General features: G+C 37.3%; 1 protein-coding gene across 2 annotated transcripts in view; it reads right to left on the bottom strand.

Moving 5' to 3' along the window:
* LOC150109241 (prestin-like) overlaps positions 1-25,242 on the bottom strand; it is a 399,320-nt gene that overhangs the window by 15,271 nt on the left and 358,807 nt on the right. For both annotated transcript variants that reach the window (XM_090406615.1, XM_090406623.1), the window contains 2 exons: positions 19,634-19,664; positions 7,171-7,305 (listed from right to left, as the gene is read on the bottom strand). In XM_090406615.1, coding sequence (XP_090262741.1) covers positions 7,171-7,305; positions 19,634-19,664 — 166 coding nt within the window. The remainder of the gene's footprint in view (positions 1-7,170; positions 7,306-19,633; positions 19,665-25,242) is intronic.

Here is a 25,242-nt window from a genome sequence, read left to right on the forward strand (position 1 = left end):
AGGAGTAATATTTTTTACATGAGTAAGTTTTTTGCTTATCTTCTCTTTTCTGCCAACCAATCAAAGTTTGTAGCTCACAAATTTCAATCTACAAAGACTTATTCCCATTTTGGTCACTACTATGAATCCTCTTCAGCAGTTCCTCATACTGATTTGGTTGCCTCAGTTTTGGGGTTAAGAGTAAAAAATCGAGGCAACAAAATCTGTGTACAATACTCCAGATGAGGCATTATAAAGAGCACTGATGACTTATCTTAACTTATCAGTGTTTTCTCTCAACATATGAAGGTGATCCTTTGTGTAAGTTTTCTACTTTTAGTGATTTATTCTCTGAACATTCATCAATTTCTTGTAGTCTAATCCCATGAATGTAATAGCTTGTAGCCTGCTCAATCCAAAATGCATACCTCTACATTTTTAAACATTGAAATGAAAACCATCATCCTTTGCCAACCATATCAGTCTCTAGGCAAACCACTGGTCCCCTGTATTCAACCACACATACCAGCCACTGAATTAGAAACTTAGAGAAGTCAGTGGTTTTCATATAGGAATGCAACTGCCAATACTGATCCTCTTCAATGCACATAGTTTAGTGAGCTAGGTCATGAATAGCCTTCATTAAATGCTTTAGTCAATTGCTGCAGGAAGATACGTTTGTCCTTACAAGCCTTCTCAGATGACTGCAATCCCGTTCCTGACAGACTGTTTTAGGACCACAGTTACCTCTTAGACAAGCAATATGGGTTATTTTCCTACTGATTAAACACCCTAGATATCTCACCGTTTGAGAAACAAGTCAGCTCTGCTGTTTTTAAAATCATGGCTCCAGCCAGATGTGCACCCACAATAAGCCCTTCATGAAACTCCGAAAGATTCTTGTTTTTCCCATTGTAGACAACATTATTGATGATTACTGACAGCAGCATTCCTAAATAGTTACTTAGAACATGTGGTGATGCATGTGACCAAGTATTTTGCATATATATATATATATATATATATACTTGGACACAATTCAGCTGTGTAAGTGACATTTATGTACATCTGCATAAAAGTTTCTAATTCAGTGGCTGATTTGTGTACATCATCCAGTACTCTTTGATGTCTGCTAGCCATCTTCGTATCCATGTCATCAGATTCATTTTATTTTGCATCCATCTTATCTATCTTAATTTGCTCCAATTTATACAATACATATCTATGAAGCATCCTGTGAAGTGAAAGTCCAGCAGTATCATTGTATAGACATTTCCCTTATACTGCTAAACTGATGCTTTATTGTAGAAAGTGAGTAAATTACTAAGACAATACTTTCCCTTTTCAAGGCCATAAATGCCATTTTTTTCTCCATAGATTATCACATTCCCCTTTCCTTATTTGTTAACGAACTTTTCCAATAACTGACATACTGTTCCTGAGATACCAGTCTATAATTTGATAGCCCTGTCATGGAGTCTCCTTTATATATGAGAGCTATCATATACTCTGCCATTGCTGAGATGTAAATTAAACAGTGTGGACAGAGGCACTACCAATTCTATTGCACTTTCTAATGATACACAGGCAACCTTCCCATTTAATCCCATTACTGTACTTACATCAACATTTTAAAGCATCCTGAGTATCTCCAGTTCTTATACATCTATTCTCACATTTCTCACCATCACATCAATTCTATTATCTCCACCTAGATGATATACCCAACAAAGTGATTATTCAGTAATTCACATATATATCCACACGGTTAGCCTAGTGGCTTTGTGCTTCACAACCATATGACTGGGGAAGAAGTGTCCTAGGTTCCCGTCGACGATACGTGAGGAGTTGAAGGATCTTCCTCAGCCATAGCCAAGTTAGCCGGTCTTAGGCGTGGACAGCAGGGTTTTTTCTGCCAGTTTATCTGGCATTTTTCATCCCACAAGCAGGCAAACTGGCCCCGTGAACACACACGGAATACAGCCAGGAATACCTCGGGGCATAGGGGATGACCATTCTATCCTCATATTTCAGTTATGAAATCCAAGCATGCTTGGTGGGCTGTGGGCCTTAAAGGCCTGTTAAAGCCAGGGTAGTATATATATATATATATATATATATATATATCAATAAACACAAAGAGTGACATAAACAATTTAACAAATCTTATAAAATTATAAACATTTTACTGGGTAATCAGTGAGATGGTTGCACCTGTTTAAGCTTGCACAGTTCACCAATGTTCGGGTTATCTTGCTAAGGTTCAGCTCTTAGGTAGGGAAGGGGAGGGAACATTGACAGACATGTATAGTCATGAACTACAGTGCCATGCTTCGTCACTCAGTTCTCAGAAATTAATCAGTATCAGTATTGCCAACTTAGAGACTTTTGAGCTCTCACAGCGTACTCCCTAAAATTTTTCCACGTATCCCCAAGGGGTGTGCATACACCACATTGAGAACCCCTAACCTAGAGCATTTCTTCAAGACACATGGCAGAATATTGTCCATTCATACTGCCTTATAAACATCAAGTTTATGTAAATTAAAGATGCGAAGAAATTATGTTCTTGTTTAATCTTTTATCCAAGTGTAAGTAAGCAAAGTTTGCATGTGAAATATCTTCATGACTAGGCTACTTGTATATACAGGCAGATGACTTCATATTAATTGCCTTAGTTTTCCTTAATGCAAAACACACATCCTTTTGGGGGTGTATAATGTTATGCATTATGGGAAGGGCCCCAGGCCAGTTTTGACCTTTATTGAGATCTCATATTTTTTAAATTTCATACCTTGGTATCTCTTCTGGGTCTGGCTCCACCTGATAAGACCTCAATAAAGGTCGAAACCAGTCTGGGTAGTGGAAATTCCCATATTCATAGCATTACACACACTTGAAAGGATCTGTGCTTTCCATTCTAGTCCCTGATCGGGCATTAGTTTTTTTTTTCCTTGGAGTCGGGTTCCTTGGGAGTGCAGCCCTAAGTGGGTGGTAAACTCCACCTAAGGCTAAATACCTCCGTAAGACTGATAACAAACAAGTACTGTGAGGGAAAGTTGCAAAGAACTTTGAAGAGAGAGAGTTCAAGAGTACGTGAAACTGCTCAGAGGCAAACGGGTGGGCCCTCGAAAGCCGAAAGTGGGGGGGGGGGGGATTCAGTCATTGGAAGTTAGGCTGGCATCGGTCTGAACAACAGACCATGCTGGGGCCGGGGCCAGAGTCCTTCCAGTCACTGATGCACTTACCTCCACTAGTAGGACGCTGCAACCAGTTGGGTTTCCCCTCTTTTCGAGGGGAATTTGTCAGCCATGAGGGCGGGCGACGGAAGGTGGCTGGTGGCGCTTGACGAATCGCCGGTTGTATATCCAGCCTGCCTAGGGCGTGATGCCTGACCGTGGTCAAACGGTCTGTTGTGCAGGACCTTGCCAAATCCTCCCGAGCGAGCAGGATCTCCGGCAGGTGCCCTTCAGCGACAGTGTTAAACGTTTGTTCCACACGAGCCTGCGGACGGATCTCGAATGTGTGCTGCTGGTTGAGAGAGTGACCCGCAGTGGCGCAGGCGGTTGGCGCCGAATGAGATGTTCGAAAGGGTCCAAAGGCGATTAACTAAGGTAGTTTTTGACCTCTGGAATGTTGAGTATGAGGAAAGATTGAAAAGATGTAATTTGCAGAGTCTGGTGGAGAGGAGGAAGAGGGGGAGATATGATAGAGACCTACAAGTTGGTAAAGGGTTGTTATAAGATCAATGGTGGAAAAGTTCTACAGAGAATAGTGGGTGATCGGGGGGGGGGGGGGGGGGGAGAACCAGAGGTCATCCCTGGAAACCGTACAAAGAGAATGTGAGGTAGGGGAGTGAGAGGCAGGTTTTTTTCGTGCAGAGTTGTGAATGATTGGAATGCCTTGCCTGAGAGTGTGGTGTCTGCAAGTAGTTTGAGTGTGTTTAAGACACGGTAGGATGAGATGTGTGTGTGATAAAAGGACCTCCCAGGTGAGTCTTTGACTCCATGAAGTCTTTGAGTAATAATAATAATAATAATAATAATAATAATAATAATTACACGTCATCTAGTCCATTGAAAAAGTCGTCCGGTGCAACTTTTGCCCAAATGGGATTCCTTCTCTATCTTACCCTAATGGCATCACCTAAAAACAAGGCTGATGTCTTTGCTTCATTCTTCGCTTCCAACTCCTACATAGATGATCATTGCGAATTATCTCCTTCCTTCCTTCCTTCCTAGAGCATTCCATTTCATGCCTTCTGTGACCTTCTGCCAGAAAGACATTAGAAGACCTTGGGTATCACAAAGGCAGCTGGTCCTGACAGAATTCCTCCCATTGTGCTCAAGGTATGTGCTGCTGAACTAACAACTGCTCTCTGTCATCTATTCACTAAACTCTGCTCACCTGGCATCCATCCGTCAGCATGGAAGAAAGCTCATATATAATAACCAGTTCCCAAAAAAGGAGATAAGTATTTACCATCAAGTTATTGACCTATTGCTCCCACATCAATTTTGTATGAAGTAATGGAGATGATTATCAAAGAGAACTTCTTAAACACATTGAGAACTGTTATCTAATTCATGACCACCAGTATGGATTTTGCCACTCTAGATCCAAAGGATCTCTTGGCCTACATCACATATATTTGGACCCATTCCATGAAAAGGTTTGGAGAAACCTGTGCTGTTGCTCTTAGCATCTCCAAGGCTTTTGATAGGATCTGGCATCAAGGGCTTCTCGACAAGTTACCATTATTTAGTTTGTTTCGTCCTTGTGTAAATGGATTACCAGTTTTCTCTCAGAGCAATGCCTATGTGTAATGATGGATAGTGTTTTCTCTACTCAGACCTTCCTGTAAATTCTGGCATCTCTCAGGGCTCTGTCATTTCACCTGTCCTCTTCCTGATTTATATAAATGACTTGCTCTCATTGACTGCAAACCCTATTCATAGTTTAGCTGATGACAGCACACTTCACTTGTCCTACTCATATGACAAGCCTTGCAGTGCTCAAACATCTCAAGCTTCAAGATCATGTTAAATAAGTGCCCTGAACACTGATCTCTACAATATCCCTGATTGGGGTGAAAGCAACCTGATTAACTCCAATGCTTCCAAAATGCAGTTTTGCTTGTATTTTCCATAAAAAAAGACCTCAGATCTTCTCTACTTACTTTTGATAATGCTCAGTTACAATGGTCAAGACCAAATCTCTCATCTTGGACTAACTGTTACTCCAAACATTTCCTATCACAATCATATCACTTTTATAGGATTATCAGCTGCCAAAAAACTTGGCATCCTTTTCCCGTCACAATGGTACTTCTCTGCTGAACTGTTACTTATGCTATAAATCTCAAATCCAACCAACATTGGAATACTGCTCTCTCATGTATGGGTGGTGCAAAGACCTCCATAAAAATTCTTGATGCTGTTCAGAAAAGGGCAATCCAGTTGATAACTGACACTTCTCTTACAGACTCTCTTCAGTCATTCTCCCACAGAAGACCAGTTTCTGCACTATATCTCTTCTACAGATATTTCCATGGCCACTATTCAGCAGAAGAGCTAGCATCTATTATAGCCTTGAAAAATTTCTTTTCCTCCCATTCCTTTACAGTTGAACTGCATATTTACTGAACCTGCTACTTCCAGTCATCTTTCGTTTCATCCACCTCAGGTCTATGGAGCAACTTTCCTCTTGAAGCATTTCCAAAGGACTATCATGTTCAACAGTTCAAGAAGAATATCAACAGATTACTCTATTTCTGACCATGCCCTTACATGGCATCTGTTTACTATAAGCTCTTCTACCTTTCATGTATGGAACAAATATATATATATATATATATATATATATACACACACTCCTCATGAGGAACATTTCACAGACTTGTCACCATCTTAGTCACTAGTCTCTGGAACCTCTTCATCACTTCCTCATCTTCAAGAATCCCACACATGAAAGGTAGAAGAATTTCCAAATGTGGCCATACCAAAGCCTTATAAAGAGGGATAATAATTTTCTTATTTCTTTTTGTTAATATGTTCTTCAAGATTCAAGAGTAATTTATTGAGCTATTCTACTTACTTGTGCAGTATTAAATGTGCTTTCAAACCAGTACAAAAGTTATAAAGTCCAACCAACATCGGAATACTGCTGTCATGTATGGGGGTGGTGCAAAGACCTCTTTGCACCACCTAAAAATTCTTGATGCTGTTCAGAAAAGGGCAATCCTTCTGACAACCAAAGACAGCAATCCACTCCTAAAGTACCCAGGTAGCCACAAGATCCACAGTAAATCCAAAAGTTTCATAGACTAAACTAGCTTAGCCACAAAATTGTTGAAGGGGAGGGAACACTGCAATGATGTGGTCCAGAAGAGATAAGAAAAATGTTGTTAAAGTTCCTCATATTTCACATAATTGACAACTCTACAAGTTAATAAACAAGCACAGTGTCCTATTTGAAAAATACCTCCTGGCACTGACAAAAAATCTCTTAAGGCGACATGCTCATGTACGATACTCAACTGGAACCAAGATCTAGTCCCACAATGCTTAGGAATCAGCAAACACATTCTGCAATATCTTAGCCCTGAAATATTGTAAAAATCACTGGAAAGTAATGCAAGAAAGCCAACAGCTAACAAAGCTTGTGCAAGCAGAGATGCAGTACCTACTCAATGTTCCATGATTAACAAATATGCATTGCACTTCTTTGGAACTTATTTCTGCCAAATACATATATACAGTGACCTAACCTAATTATTAGTGATACTAGTAAACAATTTTAGTTTTACTGTGTGGTGCACAATAGTCCAGATGTGGTCAAAGGTTTTTTTTTTTTTTTTTTTTTTTTTTTTTTTTCCCTGTGTGTGTGATATAGGCTGAAAGTGTCTAGAGACCCCTCCAAGTCTAAGTTTGGTGATTTTTTTTATGTATTAAAAAAGTACATATTTTGCTCACATTTATCTAAAAATTTTCAAAGCATCAGTTATTTAGGAATGATAATATACAAATGAAGACTAAAAATGAATAATTTTGCATAGTCAATGAATACTGATTATGCCACTTCATAACATTTAAAGAAAAATTATCTTTAACTTTTATGAAAATATAAGACTATAATTTAATCTGGAACAGATTAAATTATAGTCTAAATTAAATTAAATTTGCTTCCTACCTGTAGCAGAGTAGAAACACCTCCTGAATCAATATAGCTAACTGCAGAACAGGAAATTATAACATAGTGTATACTCTCAACATGAAAGGACTCTGTCAAAGTAATTTTGTCTTCAAGATATTTAGATTTATTGAACTACAAAAACGATAAAAAAAGGGCAAACTTTCAAAATAAATTTTTAAAAGATCCAAAAGGTATTTTATTGCTTTCTAACTGTATTTACACATTTAAAATTTTTAGATTTAATGACAAACCTGAAAGAAGTGTTTCCATTATCTGAGTGCAAAACTTCCATTTCATCAAGTGGGAGAAGCTGCCATCTTATGCAAGGTTTGCATATTTTGTAGCCTTTAGCTGTTATGAATCAACCAGATAACAAATCCTGAATTTAAAGTTAGCTTATGTTGAGACATGAAGAAAGCTGTAAATGGGATCTTTTAATTTCATCAGGCATTCTTTTATCTAAGAATCTACTTCCTCAATGAGATTTAGGTCAAAAATAATTAGTCCTAAATCTGCAATGTATGCTATTTCCTCTTACATCCCACCTATAAATCTCAACTTTATTAAATTACATTCAGCATTATGTGTTGTTCACATATCTTGTCTTTGATGTTGACAAATTAACTTTTTTTTATCAAAGATTAATTATTAGGTTAATTGATCATATGATGAAGAGAATTCCACACAAAAAATTCAACTTGATATAAGAGCTGTAACTGAGGAACCATTTTAGCTCTGATGAAATTTACAAGTGCCTGTGATACATGATAGTAAACAACCTAAATATTTTTAACTTACATCAAATAAGACCAGATGAATGACTGAATGGACAGCACTTCTACTCTCAAACCAATAGGCTTTGGGTTTGAATTGCACTGTGGGTGCATAAGTTTTGGCAAGTGTCTTTAGGTGGTAGATGAATTTCATTACCTGGTATATGGATTATGTCAATGATGCGGAGAACACTGACATGTAAGTAAGAATTTTTGATTCCATTGTACAAGACTTTGATAAGGCTGCATATGGATTACTGTACACTGATTTGGTCTCCAGGTTTTCAAAAGGATGGTAAGATGTTGCAGAGGGTCCAGTTTCTGGAATGTGGAATATGAGGACAGATTGAGAGAATGCAAATCACAGAGCCTAGTAGATAGAAGGAAGAGGGGGAGACATGATTGTGACGTATAAGTTGATAAAGAATAATTACCAGATTAGCATGGATGAGATTTTTTATAGAATATCCGGAGATGAGGGGGGGGAAACAAGAGGCCATCCCTGGAAGCTGTATCAGCTGGATGTAAGCAAGGAGGGATAGACATGCAAGTAAGTTTTTTGCATGGAGAGTGGTGGGTGATTGGAATGCATTGCTAGAGTGTGGTAAGTGCATGTAGCAATAGGGGAATGGAATTTCTAGAATTCTTGAGGGACAAATGTCTTAGGCAACATGTAACAGAGGGAACAAGAGGTTCAAGAGTTTTGGATTTGGTTATAGCATCAGAAGAGTTGATAATAATTCAGTTGACATCTCTCCCACCAGTTGGAGAGAGTGACCATATGGTTTTGACTTGGAAAATGAATAGACATGCAGGAGTATCAAAGAGATGGGAACTTATGTGGAATTATAATGCAGGTGATTATAATAGTCTTAGACGTCAACTTCAGAAAGTTTCATGGAGGGAGGAATTGGAAGGCCGGGATATCATTAGTGCGTGGGAAATTGTGAAAGAATATTTGTTAGCACCAATGGTAAGTTGTATACCATGAGTTAAGAAGAGGACACAATTTGGAGTAAAGTGGATGACAAACAATATTAAACAGGAATTGCATGCGAAAAAGAGGCTATGGAAGAGATATAAGGAGACAGGTGAAGAGAAGATGCATGAAGAATATAAGACACAGGCCAGAAGAGTGACTAATGTGGTAAGGAAAGCGAAACTGGAATATGAGAGGAGATTGGCCCTAAGATCCAAAGAAAATCCTAGGGAATTTTTTAGCTATGTGGCCAGTAGGAGGAGAAATGACTGTGGAAGAATGGTATTGTGGGATAAAAATGAGAATAGAGTGACTGATGCAGAGGACATAGTGGAATTGTTCAATGAACACTTTATTGGAGTATTTCATCCTAGAGGAGTCAGTTTTAATGCTAGAGGGATAGGGCTGGTTCGAAGTTTAGAGGTACAGGAGGAGAGTGTGTTTCAGATACTGAGCACTCTGGATGTCAGTAAAGCTTTGGGACTGGATGGAATTTCACCATGGTTTTGAGAGAATGTGCTAGGGAACTGACAGTGCCCTTAACCTGGCTTTTCAATGAAAGTCTGGCTTTAGCAAAGGTGCCCAGGGAATGGAAGGAAGGTAAGATAATGCCATTGCATAAAGGTAGTAACAGACTGGAAGTGTCTAATTATAGGCCAGTCTGTGTGTCATCAGTAGTTGTTAAGATCTTGGAGAAAGTAGTGAGGGACCATATACAGCATTGGGCAGATGAGGGTAATGTTATCTGTGAGAGTCAACATGGATTTGTGAAAGGGCACTCTTGTTTTAGCAATATGCTAGCCTTTTATAATAAAGTTACAAGAACATTAGATGAGGGAAAGGCATATACTGCAATTTTCTTAGACTTAGCGAAGGCATTTGACAGGGTGCCACATGATAAGCTGATATTTAAGTTGCAGCACATGAGTCTGGATGTCAGATTGGTCAACTGGATTCAGGATTGGCTGTCTGATAGGTATCAGAGAGTTGTGTATGGTGGAGCAGTTTCAAGGAGGCAAAGGGTTACAAGTGGGGTCCCACAAGGCTCGGTACTAGGACCTATATTGTTTAACATTTATATCAATGACATTGCCAGTGGATTGCAAGGGATATTCAGCTGTTTGCGGATGATGCAAAGCTGGGAAGGATTATTAGTAATAGTGCAGATGTGGCAGCCCTGCAAGAGGATTTAAATAAGCTAGATAGATGGGCAAATGAATGGGGGAGGGGGTGTCAGTTTAATGCAGCAAAATGTAAGGTCTTGAGGTTTGGGAAACATCAATGGGATGCTGCATACTCTATGGGAGGAGTTATACTGGAGGAAGTAGGGGAGACAAGAGATCTGGGGTTGATGATTGATAGAAACCTGAAGTTTAGGGGACATATTGCAAAGGTGGTGATGGTAACACAGAGGATTGCTGCAATTATGAAAAGGACACTGACCTGCAGAGATAAGAGTGTTATCATTCCGTTGTATAAGTCTCTGATCAGACCACACTTGGACTATTGTTCTCAGATTTGGTCCCCAGGATTTAAAGGGGATAAATTAACTGTGGAAAGGATACAAAGATGGTTTCAGGACTGTACAAGGATAGTTATGAGGATCGGCTGAGGGAATGTGGACTGCAGAGTTTGGTGAATAGAAGAAGGAGAGGTGATATGATTGAGACTTTTAAACTGTTGAGAGGTGGTTACAGGATTGACACTGGGGAGCTCTTTCGCTTGGTTGACCAGCAGGAAGGAGTGATGACAAGAGGCCATCCCTGGAAGTTACGAAAGGAAACTGTGAGCAAGAGGGCGAGGAGTGGTTTCAATGCATGGAGGGTGGCTGAACCATGGAATGCATTGCCTGATGGAGTGGTGAGAGTGAGAACGGTGAATGAGTTTAAGAAGCAGTATGATAGACTTTGTGTTTCTTAGGGGGGGGGGGGGGGGAACTCCCCTCGATGAGTCTTGAGAGACTTTATGTTCTTAGGAAGGACCTTCCACGATGAGTCTTGACTTCATGGAGGCCTGAATAATAATAATAATAAAGTGCAGGGACAGTGAATGCATTTAAGTCGAGGTAGGATGAGCTGCACATGTAAGAGTGGGACCTCCCACTATGAGTTTCTTGACTCCATGGAGGTCTGTTAATGATAATTTAATAATTAATTGAAAAATTCTTGCTTATCTCAGCCTCAAAAACCCTACTTTGAGTTTCACACAGAAGAGACACAACTCTTCTGATATCATCAATAATACTCAACCTCCTCTTTTGTCTTTGTGTTCTTTCAAAAATTGTTATAACCATCATATTCTGTTCCCATTAATACATCATTCTCTGTCAATTAAACCTGGTCGTCGACTTACGACCACAAAAAAAAAAAATAATAATAAATTAATAATAAATCAGGCAGCTGCACGTACGATAACTATGGGATATGATAGTTATCGTATGATAACCCACGTATAATAACTATCTCTCACATACACTCAGTCGCTTTCAAGCATCTGTTGCATGTGGTGTATTAATTAAAATTCTACTGAAATACTATTCATAAAATGTCTAGTAAAAGGAAAATGCCTCTCATTCAACCCATGGATCAGGGTACTATTTCAGCATTGAAGGCTCACTACCTCAGAATGACATTCGCACAAGCCATCGAAGCGATAGATTCTGATACTGATTTATCTTTGCGAGACTTTTGGAAGCAGTACAACATTCTTCAGTGTATCAAGAATATTACGACTGCATGGGAATGTGTAACAAAGAATTATATGTCAGGAATTTGGAAAAAGTGTCTAAAATGTTATGCGAATACATTTGAAGGATTTGAAAAAGGAGAGGAAGTGGAAGTGATTACAGAAAAATAGTTAAATTTGCAAAAAATCTTAAATCAGAATGTGAAATAGAAGACATAGAGGAGTTGCTAGATTGTGAAATAAAAGAACTTTCGGATGAAGAGTTGATTGAATTATAAGCACAGAGAAGAAAAAGAAGAAAAAGCAAGAGAGGAAGAAGAGGAGCCAGAAAAGAATTTCACTGCAAAGAGTTTATCAGATTCTTTTTCGCAACTGAATAAAGCTCTTGCCAGTTTCAAAGCAATGGACCCTAATGTCAAATGATTCACAAAGGTTGAACGTATCATTCAAGATGCTGTGCGTTGTTATCGTGAGATATATGAAGAAAAAAAGAAACAAACTGTTCGAACAAAGCTCAGCATGTTCCTCATCAAGAGAACATCTCCTACCTCAACCCAAGAACATGACCCTGACAATCCACAACCCAGCACAAGCAAAGATTAAAAATTGATTTTGTAAATTTCATTTGTATTAATTTTTACATTAATTTTAGATTGTATTTTTGTGTTTATAGTACAGTATTATTTTTCACAGTATGTACAATATACATAATTATAAATTTAAAAGATTATAAAAATAAATTATAAAGATGATAAAAAGATTAGAAAGGTTAGAGAATACTGTTAATAAATATATGACCGACATACGACCTCTCAGCCAGAACGGAAGTCGGTTGCAAGTCGACGACCAAGTGTATATATAACTGATACCAATATTTTGTGGAGTGACTAACTTTATCAAGGGCCACAAACTCTGCACTTTTATTCTTAATACTCCTTACAATGATGTGTAAGCATAGTAGCATTCCCCTTGTTCCTCTTTCTTTTCTCACAATTCCTTAACCCTATTATTTGAGTCTTTTGACTCAGTTGCTCCCATTTGGGTTACCCTGCATTCTTATCTTGTCTTTCTTCATAATTTATGTAATACTGATCCTGTTATCTCATAGTCTCCTTATCATATTTTCATTTACTTGACTGGCAATACACACTCTCCTCTTCTCATCACAAATCTGCTCAGTTTCACACTGTTACTCTCACTCAAATGCAGATCATCTGCAGCAAAGAGGTCTACTCTCCTACCTTCAGACTTATTCCATACATCCACATGCTCAGTTCCTCTCTTTCTATGCATTCTAGCTATTGTGCAATTAATAATTATTACTCTTCCCCTCAGCTCCCTTACTATCATATCTTTGCAACATACAATTTTCATTCTCACACTCTAATACTTTGCTGTTTCTAGCAATGCTTGCAGATCTCACACTGCCTCATTCATACTGCCTTTAAAATCATTTGTTCCTACCAGCATAGTCATTACATCTGCACTTTTTTTCTTGTTCACAACCTCAATTATTCTTCCTACTGTTGCTCCTCTCAGACATACTTTTAAAACCTGCTCCATTTTCACCATGATGTATCCATACAGCACTACACTACTTTCTGCCATTCTACTGTAATCATTCTTCTTTGACTTGTCTACCACAGGCATCCTCCTTTTTAGACCTCCAACCACCAATTTCTTCTCTAAATGTCCCATTTCACTCTGCACATGCCTCAATTTGTTCCTCAACCTTATCATTCTGCCTTTGTTCATCTACTGTATCGCTGTCTTTTGCATCTTCCCCTGCTGTGTCATATACACCACATTTGTATCACATTCACTGTTTCTGATTTTCACTATACTCATATCACTCACACAGTGGCGCACTCAGGATTTAATCTTGGGGGGGAACTGTGTTGAGTAGATGATTTGAGAATACACGCTATGCATTGCGTATGACCTATGACCGAGCATCTGCAGTGATTGTCAATACATGATACCCGTGATCTCCTCTGGCCTGGCTCGGACAAACAAAGTATTGCTCAGTCCACCCGAGCACCCCTTCATTTGCCTTGTGTTTGGCCGTGATTCCCGAGAGCTATAGGGTAGTCCCACCTTATGTGACCACTAATTCATAAGTAGTATAGAAATAGAAAACATGACACAACATAAATAAAAAATGAATTTTAATTAGGAAAAGATTTTTGGAAAATTTTCTAGTGTTTTTTCCCTTTTTCTTTTGGGAGGGCCCCCCCCGGGGGGGGGGGGGGGTGCGGGGTGCACCACTGCACTCACATCATTCATGCCATCACTGATTGCTTCTTTCACCAGATTACTCACCTCCTTTTTTTTTTTTTTTTCAAAACTTTCTTATTACTCACATGCAACTCTTTCCCATTATCTGTGTTCACTATTGCACAAGCACGCATTCTTCTTGATGCATTCTCGCTACTCTTGTCCTCAGCCACCGTGATATCACTGCCCATTAATTCTGCATTCAAATCATACATTGCACATACTCTCCTTTCATCTGCCTTAAAAATCCATAACTTATCTGCATAATTCAATTGTACATATAGCACACCTCACATTTCACAAAACAACTAATATCAAAAGTTAATTCATAAACAGACAAAGTAGCTACCACTTGCTTTCAATGACTGTTACTATACCACTCTCTAATTTAAAGACTTGGTAATAATACTTAAACAAGCACACATTCTACAAACACTACATGCACACTACTTTTACAGCACCTCTCACATATCTAATCTAATCTAATCCTGTGGCCTCCTCGTTTGAGAGGGTTGCAGCTGATAAACAGTCCTCTTCCATTCCTCTCTATCTCCTGCTTCCGTAAGACTCTTGCCCATCCAATCTTTGATGTTGTCTTTCCCATTGCAGTCAGGATCTTCCTCTCCTTCCCTCCACCATCCCTTGCAATACTATTCTGGGGAGCTCTCCAGAAGAATCCTTCATCAAATGTCCTGCAAAAACTATTTTTCTTCTTTGGATATATACACATATACAATACTCATATATTCTCTCATATATACAATATAAAAAATCACAGTTAATTAACAACAACAAAAAAAAAATTATCTGAATCTGCAGCATTCTTGCTGATGTCTGCCTAAGAAATGCACTCTTATGGAGCTCTCCATATTTTAATATAGAAATATAAACAGAGAATACAAAAATAATAGTAATTGCAAAAGAATGAATAAGATCTAAATTATAATAAAACAGAAACAAATAAGAACAGACAATGGATGTTAAATAACTAGGTACAGCAGTCAACAGTGAAAATATAACACAGAATTAACAGGACAATCTCTGAAAGCTAATATTGGGATGTCTAATATAAACTATATGACATCATGATGACAGAATCCATGAATCAGTAGTCTTAATATTAAAAGTCAGGTAATATTAACACATTTATGTAAAACAAGAAAAGAAATATCAAAAATACAAAAAATAAATATAATGTGGGAAAGGAAAATACAGGTATCCCTCGGTTAACACAGTTAATTAATCCCTCGATGTTACTGCGTATATCAAAATCGCATTAATCAAATCTAATAATCAATGGTAAAAATTACAATTCGTCCATGATCGATTACTGTATTAATAATTCATTTTATATGGTACTCTTTTAGAAAAGATAAAAAATGAATGCAAAGTAAATGTTTAATAAATACTTGTACCTACATTATTTACTGTAATTTTTATCAAAAGTAGTTATCAAGAGTCATTTGAACAGTTTTAGTTTTTTTCTTATCGTCATAAATTCTACGATAACAAGCAAAATGACTCTCCAGACCTCAGCAAACAAGCAATAAAACATATTGCTTGTTTGCTGCAAATATAATACATGATGGTACAAATTAAGTGGATATTGAATCCAACATTATTTCATAGCCAAATATTGAAACTACAAGATTTTCGTGCTGAATATACAGAAACTAAAAATTTCGGCGGATTCAAGCATAAGCAACCTTATGGGTAACTTGTAGTGTAAAGGTGGAATAAGCTCAGATCACTTTCCTGAGTATTTTCCATAATGTAAAGCACATCTCCTAGAGCAGCGTTCTTCAACCTTTTTACACCTGCGAACCAGGGGAAAATAGGAGAAATATTTCGCGGACCAGCTGACGGCTAAGACAAAAACATAAACCAATGTAGATAGTATTTTATTTATTAAATCCAATGTTATGAAATTACAATTTTTAGCTAGTGTGACATCTGCTGCTGCTTAGAGGTTAGAAAATTTGATATACATGGCTGGAGCGTTGTTTCTGAGAGACGAATATATTTTTGGAGGACTTCCAGGAAATTTCCACAGACCAGCACTGGTCCATGGACCACAAGTTGAAGAACAAGGAGGTAAAGCACATCTCCTAGAGGACATGTATGATAAATAAGCCTTTAGCTCTCTATTTCAGTAGTACATGATGGTTTATTTATTTTCAATTACAATCTAGAAATTATTGAACAAAGAATAAAAAAAAAAAACTAAACCATACTATACTGATATCAGAGGTCACAGTATCTATCAGATACAATTTACTATCAAATATCACAAACCTTTACATAACATGTGTTAAACCAAACTGACAGCAAAAAACAGTGTGGAATATCACTCGTAACATATGAATGCGCAGCTACTCATGACCTCCAAAGCTATACACTGAATTGTGTAAGAATATTTATATTAAACATTTTTCATGTATCTGTCAGATCAGCTGTGAGCTCCACAGGGTTAAAGGTGCTTTAATCAAAACTCTTGCGCATATATCAAGAGGTTGCTGCAATTAGTTTCGCAGTGTTAATCAAATCAACCCGTATTAAGCAAGGGATACCTGTATTAAGAAAGATAGTTAATAAAACAAAATTTGACAGAATAATAAATTAAAAGATTTATGAAGATTGTCAGTTATAGCCAATAAATGAATTAATAAAAAATCAGAATGGAATGAGCATATTAACAAAATGGACTCAAAAAGAATAGTTAAGTTAGTAAGAAACCTGAATGTAAAAAGATCAACTGGCCAAAAAAAAAAAAACTGTCTATATTGAAAGGTTAAGCTTAAAAAGAAGTGGATGAGGTGTTTCTCACAGAATAGAGAGAGAAAGAGGGATAAAATAAGAGAGGTAGACAGATAAACCCTAATGGATATGAGTAGGACTACCATAATGGATGATTTCAAGTATGGGAATGAAAGAGGAGAAAGCATGCAAGACAAGGGAAAGATAATTTATTGAGTTACTGAGGAATATCTATTTTAAGTAGCACATGATGGAGGGACTCATAGTGGAAGAATTTTTTTTTTTAATCTAGTAATAGCATTTGAGAATTGGTATATAAATGAGATGGTTGCTTTGCCCCCATTTGGAGAGAAAGGTTTTAACTTGGGAGATGGCTAATTGTGTGAGAGCTTTGAATAAAAAAGGGTTATGTGGAACTGTAAGGCAGTTTGGACCAGTGCCTTGGCATGATAAATTGCATAGGAGAAGAATTGGCATTGCATGGGAAATGGTTCGAGGATGTCTGAATGATACTATATCAGACTATATTCCTAAAGTTAGGAAAATAAATCATATGTGAGTTAAATGGGTGAATAAAGTCTAAGAAAATATGTGTAATCCAATATTGAGTGAAAGTGATGAACAGTTAAAGGAGAAACATAAATTTGTAGCAGCCTAAGAGATTTTTTTTTATGTGATTCCTGCTCATGAAAGGTTGTGGACCTATAGTAAATTAGTACCATGAGTAAGCTAAGTGTTTTTTCTTATTTTTTTAATTAATTTTATATTTATTTTTTATGTAGTCTGGAAGCCCTGCTCTAAGGACCAAACATGGAACTTCAAGCCACATCAGACCTCCAATAAGCAAAGTGGTGGTCTCACACTGAGCAATTAAATTCATATCCTACCTAAGGACAATCACAAACATCCATCACCATGGTGGGATTGAAACCTGTAACCTGTTTGTTGGAGAGTGAATAATCACTTGGCCAACCAAGCCAGCAACAGCAAAGAAAGCAAAATTTCACTATGAAAAGCAATCAACCTTATGTGAAAAAGGAAATATTAATGAATCTTTTACTATGTGGCAAGTAAAAGGAAAACTAATAATAGAAGAATAAACCTAGTAAATGCAGAAAGTAGGAAAGTGTGAGATGTTTTAAAAATAATAGTTGTTAAATGATTACTTTTGCAGCATACATCTCTGGCAGACCCATTAAATGTCAGAATGCTGAGATGGAAATAGATAAAGGAGGTTTAAAGTTGGGTGAGTTGGAAGTATTAACAGTATCGCAAGAGCTGGATTCAAACACAGTAGTGGAATGGGATATGATATTGGCATGGGTGCTGAAAAGCAGTTCAAGAGAATCAGCAGTGCTTCTCAATTGGTTGTTTAACTTACATCTCAACATGAGCACATTTCTTAATGAATTGAAGAAAACTAAGATAATCTGTTATAAAAGGGCAAAACTAGGAAGGAAGCAACCAATTATAGATGATTAGTATCACTGGAGTAGTCATTAAGATGTTGGAGAAACTAATTAGGATTTGAATTCAGAGATGGGTAGTAGCACCTTGATTCTCTGTACATGATCAAAGTTGGATAAGCTGAATGGATTTAACATAATGCTTTTGGATTTTGCCAAGGCATTTTACAGAATGTTATGCAAACTAAAAGAGATGGGTATGCAAAACATGCTTATGATATGGATAGAAGCGTGCTGACTAACAAGTATCATAGAGTAATGTATGTAGAGGCAAAGTCTAAGAAAAGGAGTGACTTGTGGGGGAAATCACAGGGTTCTGTACTTGGACCATTGTCCAAGTATGCAAAACAGGCTTTTATATGGATAGAAGAGTGGCTGACAAATAAGTATTATAGAGTAATATATATGGAGAGGCCAAGTTTAAGAAAAGGGGTGACTTGTGGGGAATCACAGGGTTCTGTGCCATTGTTGTTTAACTTGTATATTAATGACATTAGGGTTGATTTGAATAATAACATAGTTATTTGCTGATGATGCAAAGTTAAAAAAAGATAAGTGACATTTCCCATACTGAATCCTTGCAGATCTGGATAAACTACAGTATTTCTATGGACAAATGACAATGAATATTAGTTCAATGTTAGTAAGTGCACAATTATGTATTTTGGATTGATGATATTGAATGCAGAGTATTTTAATAATGTTAATTTGTTACAAGTGATTAATGAAGTTAGAGACCTAGGGTGTGTGTGTGTGGTAGGGTGAAGGTTATGGGGCACATTGTTAAGCTGGTTAAATCATCTCATCTGATAACTGCAATGTTGAAGAGGATACTAACTTGTTGGGGGGGGGGGGTGTATATCCTCCACTTCACATGGTGACAAAACTGCATCCTGACTATGTTTCAGAGGAAATGAGGAGACAATTGACAAGATCCAATGGTTCCCCTTGCAACCAAGTTTGTAAATGGCTTATAGAATTGTGCATATGAGACTAAATTGAGAGGGATGTAGTCTTCAAAATTTGAGTAATAGATGGAACAGAAAAGATACGATAGAAACATATAAGTAAGCAAAGAGATCTTACAATATAGACATGGCTGAGATTTTACAACTCATAGTATGGAAAATGAGTAAGGGTATTTAGGAAACATGTAACATCCAGGTTCTCCTCATGATGAATGGTGAGAGTATGGAATGGGCTTTAGTGAATGTTTTCAAAGAGATATAATAGGTATTTTGCATAGAGACAGGGAAAAGATTCTCCCTCAATGAGCCTGTCCTCGACTCCCTAGAGGAGACTATTATTATTATTATTATTATTATTATTATTATTATTATTATTACATGACACTTCCAACAATTTTCCTCTTATTATGATATCATGAAGAAAATAAACCATTCCTGGAAGTTGCATAAGGAAAGTGAGAAGCATGGTTAGCAAGTGGATACAATGATACTAAAAATAAAACAGATAAGATTTTGAACTTTTAAAATTATAAATTAATTAATTGCTATTCATACCTGAGCATATTCGGAAGCTGGAATCATTATCCTGTAACAAAGGACAGAATTTTTATATTTAGTAATATATGTATATTTATCTATATGTATACACATAGAACTGTAATATTATGTATCGATAATATAAGAGCACTTAAATTTGCAATCATGAAACAACAGCACTCAATAACAAAAATAATAAAAATAAAGAAATACAAGCGTGCTTAAAAGATTCAACAGATGTGTTCCTGGAAATGTGGTCAAATGTTCATTTAGGAGTGATTTTCCTGTATGACTATACATCATAATAGAGAAGTGTGTTCTTCACCAGCCAAAGGAATATTACTAAACTTTCCTTTTTTTGTTAAACACTCGAAAGATTGTTTTACCAGAGTACTAATATATCATTATTTCATAAGAAATATATTTTATGAATAATAAAAATTGAAAAACAATTGGTTTTTAAAATTTTTTTTTCTGCACAGCAATAACTTAACATATTTTCTGCCTTTAATCACTGGATGTAAATTATCAGTTATTAGGGGAGAAGATATAGAGGAAATTTCCTCGTTGACTGTGTAAACAACAATTGCAGTTCAGTGACACTTCACATCATAACCAGGTGAAATTTTTTGCATATGTTGGTGGTTAATGTTATTTAAATTCATAAATTCTTGTTTCTTAAAACTCGCAAGAAACAGTGACATTATTTATGAAAACAATATCCCAAATGCACTTGATATCTCCAAAGCCTTTGACTGGGTTTGGCACAAAGGCTTACTAAGCAAACTATCATCATTCGGTCTGACCCAAGACTTCTGTAGTTGGATTGCCAACTTTCTGTCTGGAAGCACACTGTGTGTGATGGTGAATGGCTCCCTATCCTCTCACCATTCAATTAATGCTGGTGTTCGACTAGGTTCTGTCCTCTCACTAACCCTCTTCCTGCTATATATCAACGACCTACTTCAATTGACCTCCAACCCAATACATAGTTTTGCAGATGACAGCACACTACACAACTCACCTCAGCTTACAGAACAACAACAACCACCACCACCACCACCCTAAATTCTGATCTCCAAGCCATCCTACACTGGGGTTCGGATAACCTCATAAATTTCAATGCTAATAACACCGAGTTCTATCCTATTTCCCATAAAACAGAACAATTTTTTCCCAGTATCCCTTTTGATGATACCCAAATTTCTAGACAGTTTGAGATCTCTCTTTTTGAAATTACCTCGCATCAAACCTCTCCTGGCATAAACACATCACAGCCATTGCATCCTTAGCTTCAAAAAAAAAAAAAATAAAAATCTAGGATTTCTCTTTCACTCAAGACGTTACTTCATCCCCTGAACAGCTGTTAATATTATACAAATCCACCCAGCTATTAAATACTGCTCCCACATATGGGGTGGGTCCCCAAAAAAGCTCTCTCAAAATGCTTAACTCAATACAGAAGAGAGCAATTAGACTTATTAATGACCCATCTCTTACCAACTCTCTTCCCCCCACTTTTGCATAGATGTTTGGTTTCTGCAGTATGTATATTCTACAAATATTTCCATTGGAAATGCTCATCTGAAATAACATCAACATCAATAATTCCTCTACTCACTACTAAGCTCATTGGAATACGTGCAGCTGCTGCTCAACATCCCTTCACAGTACACCTAGAGAAACAAACAGAACAAGTTTATTTTCCTCCTCCTTCATCCCTACTGTTGCACTATGGAATAGTCCCCCCCCACTGTGTTTCCCAAGGAAAACAATTTAGAGTCATTTAAATCAAATATAAACAAGTTCCTCCTTTCCCAACCCACTACTCATACACGGTACTAATGTGCCATAGGTTGATCAACCAACCTCTTGTGCATGGGTGTAACATAAAAAAAATGTACTTTTCATTTGAGAGCAAACAACTGACAGCTGTACTAGATAATTTTTGTACTGATAATTTTTCATCCTCAGATTCATGCTAAATGTTTTATTTTTGTGCATTCAGTTATTTCTCATAAATAAACAGGCAAATATCAAAATATGGAGAAGTGTTTTATATATCAACCCCACATGCTTATATAAGCAATATCACAAAAACTGTAACACAGTAGTATCATATGTGGGCAAGTTACAGAAAAATGAGGAATCTGTTAATGTGTTTCTTGAAGAGCAGGAGGTTGTAGTTGGGAATATGGTATGGGGAAGCCGCATCAAAGAACAGAGGTAGATGGAATAAAAAAACAGGAGGGCAAGAAGTTGGTTCAATGTTTGGAGCTGAACTGTGGATGGAGAGCCAGCAGAATTTATTTTTAGTTTTTTTGTTTTTTTTATTGCTCCCACACACAAGAGGCAAAATGGCCTATAGCAAATGCATGCGATATCTGGGCAGGGGTCAGACACAGAGCAATCTGTTGATACGTTCCTTAAACTGCTGGAGGTTATAGTCTTTTAGAAATGTTTCACAGCAGAGGCTGCTCCACAGAATTGAGGTGGATAGAATGAAAGGTGATTGGGAATAGCAGGTTCAGTGGGTATGCAGTTCGACACCAAATTATGCTTACCATCTCTGACAGAAATGGGCGGCATAATAGATGCCAGTTCTTCTGCTGAACAGTGGCAATGGAAATATCTGTAGAAGAAACTGATCTTCTATGAGTAAGTGGCTGAAGAGAGTCTGCAAGAGATGTGTCATTAATCAACAGAACTGTCCTTTCCTGAACAGCATCAAGAATTTTTAGAGAGGTCTTAGATGCACCACCTAAACATGAGAGAGCAGTATTCCAAGGTTGGCTGGATTTGGGATTTATACAGAGTAAGTAATTGGGCAGAAGAGAAGTATTCTGTCTTGTGCAGAAAAAGATGCCAAGTTTTTTGGAAGCTGACAATGCCATAGAAGTGATATGATTATGCCAGAGAGGTCTGAGAAGAGATATTTGGTCTTGACTGTTGAGTTGAGCATTATTAAAAGTAAGTGAAGAAGATCCAAGGTTTTTTTTTTTTTTTTTTTTGCAAGAAAACAAGGAAAAACTGTGTTTTGGATGCATTGGAGTCCATTAGGTTGTTTTTGCCCCATTCAAGGATACTTTGGACATTCAGGACACTTATTACAGATGATCTTGAAGCTTGAGATGTTTGAGCACTGCAAGGCTTCTCATATGAGTAGGATGAGCAGAGAGAGTGCTATCATCATCAAAACTTATGAATAGGGTTTGCAGTCAATGAGAGCAGTTCATTTATATAAATCATGAAGAGGGTAAGTGAAATGACAGAGCTCTGAGAGACACTGGCATTAACAGGAAAATCTGAAGAGAGAACACCATCCACCACTAGACCTAGGGATCTGAGCAAAACTGGCAAACCAGTTACATAGGGATGAAGATAGTCCATATTGATAATTCTTTGAGAGGCCTTGATGCCAGATCCTATCAAAAGCCTTGGAGATGTTAAGTGCAACAGCATAGGTTTCTTCACTCCTTTCCATGGAATGAGTCTAGAAGTGCATGACATAGGCCAGGAAATCTTTTGTCAATCCAGATTAGCAAAATCCATAATAGTAGTCACTAATTAGATAGTAGTTCTTTAAGTGCTGAAGAAGTTGACTGTTGATAACCTTCTCCATTACTTCAGGTGAAAACAATAAGCAATAAGTTTGTTAGTAGACATTTATTGCCTTTTTTGGGGGAAATGGCTGTATATTTGCTTGCTTCCATGCTGTAGGATGGATGCCAGCTGAGTACAGTTTAGTGTATAGATGATAAAGACCAGGTGTTAGTTCAGGATCAATTTCCTAAGCACAGTGGTTGAATCCATCAAGACCAGCTGCCTTTGTGGTATCCAGGTTTTTCAAGATTCCTCTGATGTGAATGGCAGAAGGTCATAGGAGGCATGAGATGCAATGTTCTGGGCAAAGAAGAAGAAAGTAATTTGCCATGGTCATCTATGAAGGAGCTGGAAGAGAATGATGAAGACAGGACATCAGTCTTGGCTTTAGATTATGATCCAATGCTACTGTTAGAGTGAGAAAGAGGAGATAGCATAGATGGACAAAAGTTGTGCTTGACAAATTTGGTGAGAGACCAGAAGGTCAGTGGCACAAGTAACAAGTCTCCACTCATTCTACATGTACCCTTGCTGAATTTAGACTTTGCTCTTTTAATGATGGTTTTATAAGTGTTGTGAGCAACTGTACAGATAAGAAGGAAGCTGGTGTTTTGATCTCAAGCCACTTGTGACAGGGATAGATATGGGGTAGAATATTTGAACAGAGGAGAAATGAAAGCATCCATTCCAACATGAATTATTTCTGTAATAAGATCACAACAATTATCTGATTTGAAGAATGAAAACACTAAGCTGACCATGGAAAGGAGAAGTAAAAGTCAAGTTAGTCTTCCCATTTCAGACTTGGCATTGTTCTAATGCCAGAGTATAGAAGGTTATAAATGGTTGAAGGAAGGATGTTCCACCAGAGATGAAACGTTGATGAGATTGATCTGAATTATTAAGAAGAGCAGTTACCTGAACAGAGTATCTGGAAGGAGAACCAGAAGAAGGGAGCCAGAGTGTTGGAGAAGTGAAGAGGATTGTTGGGAATTCTGTAGGGAGAATAATCTATTTTAAGTCATTGCTTAGAATTATTAGAATCACATGCTGGTTTCTTTCTTTGAATCTGAGGAAAAGTGCAGGAATGGTATCATCCAATTTGATGAAGCAATCCTTAAAAATACATTAAAAATTCATGCTGAAGCAGAGAATTTATGAGAAATTGACTGAAAGGAGTTGCGAGAGAGGCCATCTATTTAGCAGAATGCCCTCTTTCAAATATTATCAAGCATTCCTAGCAAGATTTTTGGTGCACCATCCCAAATGTGATAACAGTATTTTGAGGTTGGGTGAATTTGGAATTTACAGGTGAGAAATATGGTGGCTGAGGAAGTGATGGATACGTTGTGTTTGCACCAGGATAGGCTAGATGTGAAGGTCGACCCAAGAAAAAAAAATCCTGACTGATATTATCAAATGTAAGAAAGAGGGAGGGACTAAAGTAAGATCTTTTTTTTTTTTACCAAGAAATAATGCAGGACAATGTTTTCTGGAAGTAGTAAATCACACTAGATTAGTCTTTTCCCACCGGATGATGGTGAGTAGATGAATGCTTAAAAGATTAGTTATGGAAAATCTTGATGGATCATATTAAACACTGTACTTGTCTCCATAATATCAAACATAGTAGTTGTCTCCATAATTTTCAAAAATGTATTCAGATCACTGCATAAACCTAAAAGAAAGGGAAGATCTTGAAGCTTGAATCAGTTGAACACTAACAAGGTTATCTGTCATCAGTAAAACTATTAATAAGATCTGAGATTAGTGAGAGAAGGTTATTAATGAACAGAAAAATGAATGTGGATTTATGCCAAATCTAATCAAATGCAAACCAAGAGCAACAACATAAGTTATCCTAGTCAAAAACCACCCTGACACCATTAAGACTCTTGGTTGGGCTCGTTCTCTATCAAAAAAAAAAAAAATCATATTAAGACCCCATTCCTAGCTAATGATGTCAATAAGGTCATCAAGAACTATAAGGCTTCTTTGTCACCTTCCTCCAAGAAGTGATTCAT

The sequence above is a fragment of the Typopeltis vanoorti genome, chromosome 2 (assembly GCF_054136105.1).
Source record: "Typopeltis vanoorti isolate ZY-2024b chromosome 2, IOZ_Tvanoo_1.0, whole genome shotgun sequence".
NCBI lineage: Eukaryota > Metazoa > Arthropoda > Arachnida > Uropygi > Thelyphonidae > Typopeltis > Typopeltis vanoorti.